Below are 15,242 nucleotides of genomic sequence, written 5' to 3' on the forward strand. Positions count from 1 at the left end.
AGGTACACTTTATTTGAGTTACTAACTTCTTAAATTATGATGGTAAGTTTATTTTATTATATTTAATCTTTTCTACCTTGATATTCTAACTTGAGAAATGTTTTGATTGTAACAAAAAACATTTTCTAGCATGGTAAGACTTTATAAATGATTTTGACTCTTATTACCATCATAGCCCTTTTTCTATGATGGTAAGGCTTTCAAATAATATTTAAAATTTTTTTATGATGGTAAACTTTTATTACCGTGGTGAAAAGTACAGTTTTACTATGTATTATCGTGATAGACTATTTTTTATTATGGTATGTGTTTAATAAATAAAATTGGTTTGTGAAATCATATAATTTTAAAAAAATCGTGTAAACTTTTAGAATATTACAGTGTGTATTTCATCAGGTAGGTAGCGGCCATGACTTGTCATAATTAAAATATGAGTAGTATCTACAAGATAAGTATGTGATCAAATATATCTACTCGAGGAAAAAAGAAAGTAATATGAATCATTAAACATTTTAAATACTAATCAGGTTAAATTAATGAAATTAATTATTAGAGCGGACCCATATCTTGAATCAGGTCGGGTTTTACAAATCCTGAAGAAAAAATAGATAAATAGATACATCGATAGATTCATCATTGATATTTGGATAACAAAATTAATTAATTTTAAAGGCAAACAACATGATTTTATGAAAGTATATCCAAATACCTTTCTCTATTATATGCCAAAATCAATCAATTATAAACTCAAAATCAAACATTCATTAACAAGATGTTCAGATATATTTTTACAAATTATAATAATATTAATCATTTTTTTTAAAACAAATATCGAAACTGACGCATCAACTGTGTAAAACATCTATACCTATACCCTGCCTTAAGGTTTTCAATATGACAACAATCCACAGCAATTAATCGTAACCACACAGTATATCATAGCTTTGTTTTCGCTACGCAAAGGTTACTTTGATCTCTCTCAACATGGTTGTGTCTTCATTCCACTTTCACCTCTCTTCATGTTTCTTCTCCCTTCTCACCTTCAACACGTTAATTATGTTAATTACTTCTCGCCTTCAAAACACACACACACACACACACACACACACAACATATTATGATTGGCCTTGTAACTGCTAAGTGATTTTAAATTTGCTTGAGCAAGAGGGAATAGTGTGAATTTTGACAATGAACACGAAAAAAACACATACTACGGACTCTCTGGTTATGAAAACGTTTGGTGTAGATGATGCTTAGCAGTAAAGTAAATATGTAAAAGAACAGCTTAGTGACGTTTCTTTACGAGAGGAAGGGTGGTACGTGGCGAAGCCTTCAGCGAGCAATGCAAAGTTACGTTGAGAGCGATCACGTGAGAGATATCAGTACGATGCTGAGATGGGCAGCAACTTCTGGAACTGTGACTATTATTCCCATGCTCTTCTTGTTGTCTCTGACCCAAGTAAGCTATATTTTTATTTCTTCTTTACCTGACTTGACGAGCCCATCTGGGTTTTATTCTTTGGATTTTGAAGTCTGAACTAAACCCACTTGATCGATCATTTTAGTTTCTTGCAGGTTATGGTCGCTGCTTTTAGGCATAGTGGGAATTGAATGACTCGCTTGAAATACAAATAGCCTTTGATTGATGCGGTTTAGTTAGTACTAAAATATGTTTAAACTGGATGTGCGCGCGTGCGCGTCAGTATGCATAACCTGATGAATTTTAAAGTAAAGAACTTGATACGTTAGCTGGTTAAAAACTAATTGAAAAGAAGCTAAAAGGCCTCACATATGTGGGGGATTCCAAGAATTGAACTCGAGACCTCTCGCGCCCTAAGCGAGAATCATACCACTAGACCAAACGCCCGTTGATGTCATTCGTCTCCTTTTATATTTTAATATTCCTTGTTTTCGTTACATCTACCTTATTTACCTCTCTTAATCTCAAGAGACGAACGCGAACAGGATAAGATAAAGGTGTTATGTTGGACAAAAATCTGATATGATAACTAAGAAAAAGCTGGACAAAGAAAAAAAACAAGAAAAAAAAACAAGAAAAAGGCAAGGCTATAAAACCTTAAGAAATATTATAAACTTGATATGGTTAATAATTTATTTTTGAAAAAGTCACATCAAAAAACCCCTCAAAAAAATTATTTATAGACAAAGACTGACCACAAGTCATACTTTCATTTTAATATCAATCAGTTTTGTATTAATTTTTGTTTGTAAATAATTTTTTTTGAGAGGTCCTTGCATGTGATTCTCCCTTAATTTTTTTATTGGTTTTTCTTCAAAAAAAATCAATTAGTTACAACTTAAATTATTTTCAAGACCAATATATCTTCTTGAATTCTCATTCGGGATGCATCACAAATTGAAACTGACAATCATCAAAATATAAATTAATAACTAAATAAACATTACTAATTTTATTTGCAATAATATAATAATGCTAATTAAACTGACGTACTTTTAAATATTACCATTTTCAACTTCTAAAAGAAAGCCTAAAATCTCGGTCTCAATAATTATGCCAAGAATTTCATAGTTGCTGATTCCTTGCTTAGTACCTTGGAATTAAGAAGATTGATACAGAATTGGAAATGAAATCTACATTAGGGCCCGTTTGGTATGATGGAATTGAGAGGGTAGAAATGGATATGGAATTGGAATTGAAATTTTTTTATGTTTGGTTGATTAAAATGAGGTTGGATTTAACTTCCAAATAGAAATCATTTCCATCAATTTTGATGGAATTGAGTTCCATCAAAAAATCTCAGTTTTGCAATTCCAAATTCTACCTTCTCTTGAACGATGGCAACCTCAGCATAATGAAAACTGACCTCTAACATTCGATCTCTGACCTCTGCTACTCAGCCATCATCGCTCGTGCTGTTCCTTTCACCAACATCAACAACCTCCTCCTTCACTGATTCCACTTATATCTTTGTCTTCTCATCCATCGAATTGAACGACAATGGCCTTCTCTACAAATGGTAAGGATGAACCAAGGTTTGTAAACAACAAGGATGAACTAGGATGTTCGGCAACCTCCAACAATTTCACGATCTCTCCTATCAATAGTGGGTCTTCTTTTTCACGACAACGGCAATGATGAAGGCTACCTATAGAAAAAGAATGCTTTATTGGATGATACACTTTTGCTTGACCCAATGGGTTTTACATCAACGCACTCTGATACAAAAGGGGGTAGAAGCTATTTATAGCCCAAGATAAGCCAAGAATGAAACTAACTAACTACCAGATAAACTAATCCATATCAGCCTACTGATACATAACTAATATCAATAAATATTATCCTGAAAAATAATATTTTTTTCTATTTCTCTACACTCCCCCTCAAGTTAGAACTAAAAATATTTATGGTTCCTAACTTGTCTAACATTCTCTCATGACCCAATTTACTTAAAGCTTTAGTAAAAATATCTGCCTGCTAATCTGAAGAAGGCACATGGCATAAATTGATCATTCCTTCCTGAAGCTTTTCACGAACAAAATGGCAATTAATTTCAATATGCTTCGTCCGTTCATGAAACACTGGATTCGAAGCAATCTGAATTGCTACTTTGCTATCACAATGTACTAGAATAGGGAGAGGACTCTCAACCTTCAAGTCATTCAACAAACCAACCAACCATGTAATCTCTGAAACAGTACTTCCTAAGGCCCTATATTCAACTTCTGCTGAGGAACGTGAAACTGATGTTTGTTTCTTTGACTTCCATACAACTGGTGCTCCTCCCATCTTAATGATATACCCTGTAACAGACCTTCGAGTGTCTGCACAAGCCCCCTAATCAAAATATGAATATCCTTCAAGCATTGTCCCTCCACTTGAAGGAAAGAATATGCCTCTACTAGGATCTTTCTTCAGGTATTTAATCGCATTCATTGCTGCCTTCATATGCAACTTTTTGGGACTACTCATGTATTGACTTAACACCTGCACAGTAAAACTCAAATCTGGACGGTTCATAGTCAAATACAGCATTTTACTAATTAATCTTCTATATCTAGTTGCATCAGGCAAAAGAGGGTCTTACTCCCCCTTTCTAGGTTCACTGTACAAATTTAAACCTTGAGCCATAGGAACATTTCTTGGTCTGGCAGCACTCAACCCAATACTAAAAATCAAATCTAATGCATATTTTCTTTAGTTTAAGACAACTCCTTTCTCAGATTTAGCTATTTCTAGACCTAAGAAATATTTTAAAGGACCTAGATCTTTCATTTTGAAATTACTATGAAGATAATCTTTTGTTTCCTAGATAAAAGAATATGAATTCCCAATAATAAGTAAATCATCCACATAGGCCAGAATTAAAACTAAATCATTACCCTTTTGCTTAGAAAACAAGGGCTAGTCATGTTTGCTTTCTATAAAACCTCCTGCAACTAAAGACTCAAACAGTTTTAAATTCCACTACCTTGAAGCTTGTTTTAGCCCATATAAAGACTTGGTAAGTTTACAAACCCTTTTCTCTCCATTTTTAGCAAAACCTTGTGGTATTTTCATAAAGACTTCTTCAGTTAAATCCCCTTGTAAAAACGCATTATCTACATCCATTTGACACATACTCCATTTATTTTTAATAGCCAAAGATAAAACAGTCCTAACAGTGGTCATCTTAACTATAAGAGAAAAAGTATCAAAGTAATCAACTCCTTCAATTTGATTTTATTCTTTTGCATTTAACCTAGCCTTTAACTTATTTAAGGTGCCATCAGCATTATATTTCTTTTTAAAAACCCATTGACACCCTATGGCTTTCGTACTAGCAGGGAGATCAACTATTTCCCAAGTCTTGTTCCTCTTTAAGGCATCTATCTCATTCTTCATTGCCTCTATCCACCTACTGTCCGTGGCTACCTCTTCAAAAGTGTTTGGTTCTATGATCTCATCCGTGCATATTAAAAAAATCTTTATAAGAGGATGATATATTGGTGTAACAAACACTATGTTGAATAGGATATAGAATTTTCCTCTTGTTTTTAGCCTCAACACTATTCAAATGAGCTAACTCTGTGCAATCATAATTTCTAAGCCAAGTTGGTTGCTTTCTATGCCTAACAGGTCGTGATGGTGGTGATGTTTCAGTATGAGACTCCAACCTTGAATTATTAAGAATCACAGACTCATTAAAACTATCAATTTGTAGGCCAGAATTATGTGAATCAAACTAGGTCTACATATCATTATTGTTAACAGAGTCAGGGGAGGAAGTATATAAAACAATATCAGGAGTATTAGGAACATAATCAATAGCTTGATAATTATCAAATGGAGTATCAAAGAAAAAGGGATCCAAAGCTTTAGTTAAAGAGTTTTCCTTTTGATTTGAATTCATTAGGGCCTCATCTTTGTAAGGGAATTTATTCTCAAGAAAAATAACTTCCTTACTGACCAATATCTTATGTTCCATAATATTATAAAGGAGGTACCCTTTTTTATTATTAGGATGTCATAAGAAGATGCAAGGTTCAGACCTAGGGTGAAATTTGTCCATTTCATTCAACCTTTTTGCATAAGCTAAGAACCCAAAAATCCTTATATGTCTCTAGTCAGGTTGTTTATAATACAATAATTCATATGGAGTTTTATAGTTGATCACTCTAAAAAGTGTCCTATTGATGAGATAAATAGCAGTTCTAATACTTTCTCCCCAGAATTTAATAGGAATGTTAGCTTGAAACATGAGACTCCTAGTAACTTCTAGAATATGCCTATGTTTCCTCTCAACCACCCCATTTTGTTGAGGTGTGTAAGGACAAGAAGTCTCATGAGCAATTCCATTATTCAGAAAATAAGTTGACACATCAGTATTAATAATTCAGTTCCATTGTCTGTTCTTACTCTTTTGATATGGGTAGAAAATTGAGTCTGTACATATGCAAAGAAAATTTTAATGTAATAAAAAACTTCAGATTTATTGGTTAACAAATATACCCAGGTTGCTCGTGACATGTCATCTACAATAGTCAAGAAATATCTATATCCTTGGTGTGTGGGTTCTCTATATGGACCCCACACATCCATATAAATGAGATCAAAACAATGAGCAGCAGTATTATTACTATCAGGAAAGGGCAACCGAGGTTGTTTTGCTTGTAGACAAACATCACATTTATCAGTGTCAATAGAAGATAGTTCACTTTTTAAAGAACTAAGATGCTTAAAAGTATGAAACGAAGCATGGCCTAACCTAAGATGTCAAAGTTCATTACTAGAAGTAGAGGAATTACAAAGCAGAAACATCAGTCTCCTCTACAATGTAAGGTCTAGAATCTATTTTACTAATCGTCTTGGTGTTGCCATTGTAAAGGTCCTGCAAAACACATATATCAGGAAAGAAAGCAACAACACAAGTGTGTTCTGAGGTGAGGCGTGAGACAGAAACCAGATCATAATGAATTTTAGGTGTATAAAGTACATTTTCTAGAATTATGTCATCAAACAACATGATAGATCCTACATGTGTGACTGTCAGTTTTTCTTGGTTTGGAATATGTATCTTAATAGGAGTCCCAGCATACTCAGTGAATTTATCAAAGAAACTTAATGAACTGACTACATGTGCAATGGCTCCTGAATCTAACAGCCAATGTGGTTTATGCATATTTGAAATATGTGTGGCTGAATCTGTAAGAGATAGGATATTGCAAGCCAAACCTAACGACTCTTTCGAGTCATTTGTGGTTATAGCACCAACAGAAGGAGCAGGCTTAATGTCTTTGTGTAACATCTTGAGAATGCTATCACAGTCTTGTTAGGAAAGAAGCTGACTTTCTTGTGGTTGAATTGGAGTTGGATTAATAGGGGCATTTGTGTGGTTGATTTGTCAATCTTGGGTGCCTCTTCCTCAGCCAAAGCTTGGTGGGAATCCCACTAATTAGTAGCAATTGTCCCTTTTGTGGCCTTGACGGTGACAGTATGTGCATTCTTCCAATGAGCTTGTTCGCCCTTGTCCTCTACTGTATCTACCACGTCCTCTAGCAGTCATGGCAGAACCTTCATTGTTTAGGCTGTGAGGAGGTTAAGTCAAGTTGCGTTGCATTTCTTCTTGACAAACCAATGAGTAAGCTTGATTTACTGTCGGGAGAGGGCTCATTAGCAAGATTTGACTCCAAACGTGTTGATAGGATGAATTAAGTCCCATAAGGAACTGAAACAACCTCTGTTGTTGTACGGTTCTTGCATAGTCAAGAGAGGAATCACACTTACAACTGGGCAAAGGTACATCCACAGACTATTCCTCCCATAATTCCTTCAATCATGTAAAATAGCTCGACACTGTCATCGATTCCTGAGTGAGTAAATTGATTAGATGATGCAGACTGTAAATTTTGGATCCATCGATGATGCTAAAGCATTCTTGAAGGTCCTCCCATACGAGATTTGCGCTTTCTGAGAAGGTGATGCTGGCTGAAATCTCTTTTAATACAGAATTAATCAGCCATGAGAGTACCACAGCATTGCAGCGATCCCATTGCCCACGAAGACTCGGATCTTGGGCTTCTCGTCTATAGGACCTATCAATAATACCCATCTTGTTTCTTGGCCGAAGAGCCATCTTGATGGCACAGCTCCATATTGCGTAATTTGTAGCTCCGATTAGAGGCTGAGTCACAAGTGAAGTCACCTGTGTCTCAGAAGGATGGAGATACAAAGGATGACTGAGGTCAAGAGTGGTGTGGACGCTGCTGCTAAAGATGCCTTGTGCATTTTCTTGATCCGGCAACGCCAATATTGGCCGAAAGATTGAAGGTAGATGATGAATCTGACATGTTCGTGGACGCTATGTTGTGTGCGAGGAAGGAAAAGACGCTGTGTCATGAGGAGAATAAAGAATCGCGAAAAGGAAGGTGACTAGGGTTCAGTCAAAGAAGACAAATGAAAGTTAGGTCGGGCAGACTAGGAAATGGGTCGGATCATGAGCTAAGGCTTTGGTACCATATAGAAAAAGAATGCTTTATTGGATAATACACTTTTGCTTAACCCAATGGGTTTTACATCAACACGCTCTAATACAAAAAGGGGCAGAAGCTATTTATAGCCCAGGATAAGCCAAGAATGAAACTAACTAACTACCAGATAAACTAATCTATATTAGCCTACTGATATATAACTAATATCAATAGATATTATCCTGAAAAATAATATTTTTCTATTTCTCTACACTACCCATGTGATCGAAAAGCAAGGAAGATGAAGCCAGCAACATAGTTCTAGCGACAATCTTCTTTGAGCCAGACCCTGAGCTTCTTTAGTTAGCACAATATTGTCATTTGATCTTCTTCTTCTTTTTCGGCGAAAGTCCAACGAAGGTGGTTCATGATGGTTCCTTCTAGAATCTAAGGGTGGGGGCTTTGTTTTTTTGGATGATGAAATTTTTGATAAGAAGATTGGAGAGGACAAACTGCTTGCATCTCTTCCAGTGTATGCTTTGTCTTCTTCATTGATGTGAGTTACATAGTGGTCCTTTGATATGCTACGAGGCATATTTTTTTTGAGATGAGGGCATTTTAGTCTTTTATTGTTTTTAAGATTAATATTGAATAAAAATAATATTTCAATTCCATGAACAAACCAAACATATTTTTAAAACTCATATTCACTTCCATATCTATTTTTATATCCATTTTACTTCCATCAAAAATCATTTCCACCATACCAAACATGGCATCAATGTTGGTTTGTATGCTGTAAATATGATTTTTGGGAGTTTCAATTCTTTAAATTGTACCTTCTGCCACTAATCAATTAGATTTTACTTCTCCATATGATGTGCGAGTATATTAAAAATACATTGTAGTTAAATATTTAGTAATTTAATTTTATTGTTCAAAAATCTTGCAAATATGATAATCATCAAGAAGAAAAATAATCTAATTAAAATTACAATAATTAATAGTAGTTGAATGTTAAATATGCTGGACCAAAAAAAATAATTGAACATTAAATAGTATCAATGCGGATGTTGTAAAAGACGGCTAATTTATTATTGACCGGAATCATGAAAACACATTGTATAACAAACAAACAAAAAATTGAAAGTATTAAAAAACTTATAACAAATAGAATGAGTTAAAAGTTTTTTTCTTTGTTTTTTTTTTGGAGGGGGGTTACTGTACGTCGGGTACAGTTTACATTGATCCGTTTGATTCATGGTTTTTCATGATTAATAAAACAAAAAAAAAAGTGAGTGTTTTGTTTTGTTTGGGAAAATATCCCTCAAGATAAGTGAGGATATTTCATAATAATGATAAAAAAATTTCTGAAATATTATTACATGATTAGGTAACTAATAAAAATAGTTTTAAATAAAAAGATTGATATGTAATTTGAATTTTGAACTCTAAATTCAACAGCAATTTGAACCTCACATTTTTAAAAGATATTTATTTTAAATTATAAATAATTAAAATTAAAATAATTTTATTTCATCGTTAAATTTAAACAAATATCTATCAATCTTTTTTAAAAATGGGGCTGTTTCTGTGATTTTTTTTCAAATAAGGGTAGGAAAAAAATGGAAGTAAAATTTGATAAAAATTGTACATTAAATTTAAATTTTTTAAAAGTAACAGGCATTTGTTTAAATTTAACGATAAGGTGAAATTGTTTTAACTTGAATTCTTTAAGTTTTAAAATATACTTTTTAAAGATTTATGATTCAAATTGCATCTAGATCTATAGTTTAAAGTTCAAATTACATATTAATTATAAATAATAAAAAACATTATAATACCATTGTTTCATGGATATTTATTAATAAAAAAATTAATCTTTTAGTCCTCTAACTTTTAAGTCACTTATAACTTAATCTCTCAATTATGACTCGCTGTGACTCAATCCCTCAACTATGACTCACCTATGACTCAGTCCCTCAACTTTTGAATCACTTGCAAATTAGTTCCTTAACTTTTATTATTTTTTTCATGTTAGCTTATATTTCATATCAATGAGCAAGAGGAGAGTATTTTAAAATAATATATGAGCATTTTTTATCCCTCTTATTTGATAAGAAATTTTTTTAAAAAAAATTAAAAAATAAGAATCGAATTATAGGTGAATCAAAAGTTGATGGATTGAGTCACAACAAGTTATAGTTGAAGGATTGAGTCGCAGCGAGTCATAGTTGAAGGATTGAGTTATAAGTGAGTTAAAAATTGAAGGATTAAAAGATTAATTTTTTATTTATTAATTAATTAATAATTAATGTTACTTATTAAATTATGATATACTTATCGCTTCTAATAATCAAGCTCTCTTACATTTTTAAATTAGTCAATTAAAAAATTATTTTTTATTAAATACACATAAATTAAAAATTAATAAATTGAATCTATTAATTTGATATTAAAATTAAAGAATAGTAGCTGATAGAGTTAAATTTAAAAATTAAAAAATTAAAAGATAGCCGTTTTGTTTTTACGAAAAAACAACCAGCTGTCAGGCAGGGGTTAGGGCCAAAGCTCAAAGTAGAGCTGAAAATAAGGGCCGAGCTTGGAGGGCTGGACTTGTAGGCCTTGTTTAAATAAAAGTTCGAGCTTTAAAAATTATTTTTTTTCAAAGGAATCAGGCTTGAGGGTCTGGCCCTGATAAGCCCTATGAAAAAGGGCTCGGGCCCAAGAGGCCCTCTAAGCCCTGATAAGCCTGATTATTTTATATATATACATACACATATATAAATATATTTGATTGATAATGACACAATTTGGTCAATGTTTATTATAGATGATGAAAAAGAAGTTGTAAAGGTAATTGACATTGAATTTTCACCTCCATCTTCATTCTTCAACAAGTACATTTACATTTGAGAGATCTAATGTTTTATTTATAGATGATGAGGATGAAGAGAATTTGGGTTTTGATTGATGAATGTGTGTTGTTTGGATTTTTAAATATGTTGTTTAATTTTTAAAATATTGTGTGGATTTTAATTTTTAAATTTTAAAATATTTTAATTAATTTATAATATTTAATTTTATTTTAATTATTTTATTTTTTTTAATAGAGCTTTCAGGCCCGACCTTAAACCCTTTACATAAGGGCCATGTTTAAAAAAAGGGACTAAAAATAAATAATCATGTTTAAAAAAAGGGACTAAAAATAAATAATCAGACTCAAGCAACGGGCTCGTCCGTATTACCACTTATAGCCTAGAGTTCCAACACCGAAGAAGAGCTCAACTCATCTCTCAAACTCTGTTCGAACCCAGATCGCTGCCGCCACATTCTTCTGCACGGCACCGTCATCCTCAGCCACTCTTCACGACGTAGTCGCTCTCTCCTCTTCTCGTCCGAGTCATCGCCTCTCGTTCTCACCTTCGTCTTCTTCACGCCTGAGCCTGGCGTCTGGTCTGGCAGCAGAGAACTGAAAGGCATTAACAAATCCCTCACCCACTAGGTAGAGTGGGCCCTCTACCCGTGGCCCTGTGCTTCCGACACTGGCGTAAGCCCCAAGTTTGCGTGGTCTGTTGTTGTTGATGGCGAACAAACAAAGCTAGCAGTAATGTTTTGGAGAAATTTGAAGCAATTTGGACTCTCTGCCAGAGAACTACGGGATATGGCATTCTCTCTTGTCAAATTATCCTGTTGTCTTCATGTCACCGCCACCTATCTCGTGGATCCTATTCAGGTAAGCCATCCCGCCCTAAAAAAAGAAAAGAAACCCTTATGTTTACATTCTATTTCAAGATAAAGAGCATCAAAAGAGCTGGTTCAAATGTGCAGATCTATAGTCCTAGCATGCTTCCGGTAATGGGTCCGATGCCTACCATTATATTGACCGAAAGGAACTCCCCCCATTTTGGTAAAGTTAAGCGCGGGGATATTGTTATTGTGTGGTCACCTGAAAACCCTCGAAAGTTGATGTGCAAGCGCTTGCTTGGATTGGAGGGTGATGCTGTCACATTTCTTGTAGATCCTAATAATAGTGATAAATGCGAGACTGTAATGGTACCGTTGATTTCCCATGCACATTTTTCAGTTCCAGTTGATTCAGAAGGACTATTTTAAGAGTGATTTTGACATCTGTTGATTTGCATCTTCGTGAATGGTTATGGAGATTTTATTTGCTGAGTGTTTGCCTCACCTGCTTAGGTTCCCAAGGGACACGTTTGGGTTCAGGGAGATAACATATATAACTCCAGGGATTCAAGATAGTTTGGTCCTGTTCCTTTAGATCTTCTTCATGCCAAGGTCTTCTGGAGGGTAAGTTCTGATCTGTCATCACTTTCTTTGTGTTCCCTCACTTTCTCTCTGCTAAACTTTTATTAATTTTGTCCCTAGTTATCGCCGCCTGGACCCTTAGGCAAAAACTGATCCAAGATTTCAGCTTTGTGAAGCTCAATTCCTTAGCAGTATTATCACCAAGGTATGTAAAACTGGACCGGTCATTGAACCGATCATGACACTTGTTCACGGGCTAGTGGTTCAATTAGGGTTGAACTGGGGGGTGGCAAACCGGTCATGATTAAAATAATATAATTTAAATAAAAAGACATTAATTATAAAAACATTCAACCAAATTCAACTACTCAAAAGTCTAACAGTAATAAAATACAACACTTTAAATATCTATTATTACAATTACAACTCTTCAATCTCAAAAGTCTAGAGAAGAGATGGAGATAGAGCTGGAGAAGAGATGGAGATTGAGCTGGAAAAGAGACGGAGAGTCAGAGACTAAATTGGAGAAAAGATGGAGATAGCAGAGATAGAGATAGAGATGGAGAAGAGATGGAGATAGAGCTAGAGCCTGGAGAAGAGACGAAGACTAAACTAGAGAAGAGACGCTGATTAGGTTAGGGCAAGAAAGGAGAGATACAGATGAAAAGCCGAACTAAATGCTGTCTGAAAATTTAGATTGGACTTAGCGTGCTCTACTTTTAATTTTTCATTTTTTGACTTTAGTTTCACTTTTTTTTTGTTATCTTATTTCTGAACTCAGCACTCTGAAAAATAAAAAATGAAAAAAAAATCTCTTAAAAAAACCGAGTTATACCGGGTTGAACCTGGGTTGATCGGTTTACACTGGTTCATCCCCTCACCAGTTTAGGAGTAAACTCAGATCGGACAAGGGATCTGGTCACTGATTTTCGGGTTGACCCGGCCGGTTCGGTCCAGATTTTAATACCATGATTATCACTTTTTTTATTCAATTCCTAAATGTGTATACTCGCCCAAGTTTCATTTTAACGTACGAGGTGCCATTTCTCCCTACTTGGAGTTATAAAACTCGTGGTTCCCAGAAGATGAAAATCTGGGAGGTGAGACATAGTTGATTGTTAATTAGTAGCATCAACTGAGGAGTGTTGCCTTTTCAGTAACTGTATTTTCCGTGGTTGAACACATTCTTTTATATGTATGCCATGATTAGCCTAAAAAGTCTGGTGGAAGACCATTTGATGTCCTGTTACTATTAGATTGTTGTCCCGTTGAAGAAGGTCATTGGAAATGAGGAGGGCCGGGCACGGCTTTAATTTTATCAATCTCAGTATGAAATGTTATTATGAACCACTTTTACTGTCGTGTTTATTTCTCATTCAAAAATCAGATATGCCAGGATGATTTGATAAATGAAAACCATGGCAAAAACAGATATTGGAGAATATCCAACATGATATTTTGGGTTTTTTTTTTTTTTCCATGGGAAGGTGAAGATGTTTAAGGTTGGGATCGCAAGATTTTGAAACTGTGGTTACTATGCATTCTGAATTTCAAGTTATAGTTGTCAGTTTAGAATTGACGTATGAAGCAAAAATATCTTGGACAGACTATAAAAGACTGTCAAACTCGGTAGACATATGAGCTCCCTTTTGCCACTCTGATCCTGAAGTCCCACAAGATGCAAATTCCAAACCGAACATTCTACAATATAAGATCTTTTTCCTTCAGAGAGCTCATTAGAGTCTCATTGATTCCGTTCCTTCTCGAAGCTTCGGTTTCAGATTGGATTCTCCGTGACCTTGTTCTGTGCCAGCCCCTCTTGACACAGTTTTGTGGGACCTTGGGATCATAGAATGATGATGAATTGGGACTGAAAATTTAGACGTTGTGGTGCAGCATCTTGAGTTGAGGTGAACTTGAATAGGTTATTAGGTTGGTAGTGTGCCCTCAATTGATAAGGCTCTGAAGAGTGAAGTAGTGTGTGTGGCGTTGTGTGTATTGGGTCCTGAATTAGTTGAATATCGGGTTTTTTTTTTTCTTGGACCTGAAACTAAGGGGCGCTTTTGATAAAAAAAAAAAATTTGGCTGAGAAAATGACTAAAAAGTCCCTTACAAGTATTTTAACTATCCACAAATCCTATCAAATATATAAATAGCTATGAGTTCTTGAAGGACTTAAATGTAAATAAAATTTTTTGTGAATTTACTGAAAAAACCCATGGCAGAAAAAATTGCAGAGCTGCATACGCTCTTCTTTCTCTCCCTCTCCTTTGCAGCTTCTTTCTTCTTCTTTGCCATCCTCAAACCTTATCCCTTCATCAATGACAAAATCCCTACTGTCGACCTTCACGGCATTGACACCCCAGACCATCGTCTTGCCATGGTGAAGCAAGTAAAGCGCGCAGCGCTCAACTATGAGTTTTTGATGAAGAATGGGGAAGGGGAAATGAGAAGAGAATATTAAAAAGAAAGAGAGAATAAAGAGAGAAGAGTGAATTAGGTATTGAGAAGAGAGAAACTTGAAAAAGAAACAAACTGATAGTAATTCTTATTTAATTAAATGTATATTTACAAAATAATTAAGTGAAAGTATTATTTCAAGTCTCAACCTACTCTTAGAAATAAATGAAAAAAATTTTAAAAATTTTAAAATTAAATAAAAAGATAATAATAAATATTAAAAGATGATAATAATTCAAATATTATAATAATTAAAATAGAATATTCTTAATTAATAAAATATCCTAATAAAATATTTTTGATCTTTTAATCTTCTTAAATCTTCAATATCTTTGATTATTTTTTTTTCTTCCCATCTTTTCTCCACTGCTTGAAAAACTCTCGTTTGGAGAGTGAAATTGTAGGTATGCTTAGGAAATATGGTAAGATTAAAAGATTCCAAGTCATTACTATATTTGGAAATCTCTTCCAGCAAATCAAATATTAAAAAATGGCATTAAGTGAACAGCAAACAATTTGAACATGTAGAAGCACAATAAACAAATATGAAAATCACTTCCAACAAACAAGAGAAATTGGAGGGG

The 15,242-nt window shown here is 34.2% G+C and overlaps 1 protein-coding gene across 1 annotated transcript; it reads left to right on the forward strand.

The window, feature by feature from the left end:
• The first annotated feature begins 11,208 nt into the window (after positions 1-11,208).
• LOC129307437 (uncharacterized) lies at positions 11,209-13,520 on the forward strand. The gene is made up of 4 exons (XM_054948398.1): positions 11,209-11,665; positions 11,761-11,985; positions 12,130-12,240; positions 12,319-13,520. Exons 1-3 carry the CDS (start codon positions 11,540-11,542, stop codon positions 12,190-12,192), a joined length of 414 nt encoding a protein of 137 aa, XP_054804373.1. The 5' UTR covers positions 11,209-11,539; the 3' UTR covers positions 12,193-12,240; positions 12,319-13,520.
• Positions 13,521-15,242: the final 1,722 nt, after the last annotated feature.

This window comes from Prosopis cineraria, unplaced genomic scaffold (assembly GCF_029017545.1).
Source record: "Prosopis cineraria cultivar Desert tree isolate PC_DT_omini unplaced genomic scaffold, ASM2901754v1 PC3, whole genome shotgun sequence".
In the NCBI taxonomy this organism is placed as follows: domain Eukaryota; kingdom Viridiplantae; phylum Streptophyta; class Magnoliopsida; order Fabales; family Fabaceae; genus Prosopis; species Prosopis cineraria.

Excerpts from the sequence above, each read along its gene's own strand:
- LOC129307437 (XM_054948398.1), top strand. The coding sequence starts at position 11,540 with ATGTTTTGGAGAAATTTGAAGCAATTTGGACTCTCTGCCAGAGAACTA. Across the intron at positions 11,666-11,760 it reads ATCTCGTGGATCCTATTCAG|ATCTATAGTCCTAGCATGCT; the intron begins GTAAGCCATCCC and ends TCAAATGTGCAG. Across the intron at positions 11,986-12,129 it reads ATAAATGCGAGACTGTAATG|GTTCCCAAGGGACACGTTTG; the intron begins GTACCGTTGATT and ends TCACCTGCTTAG.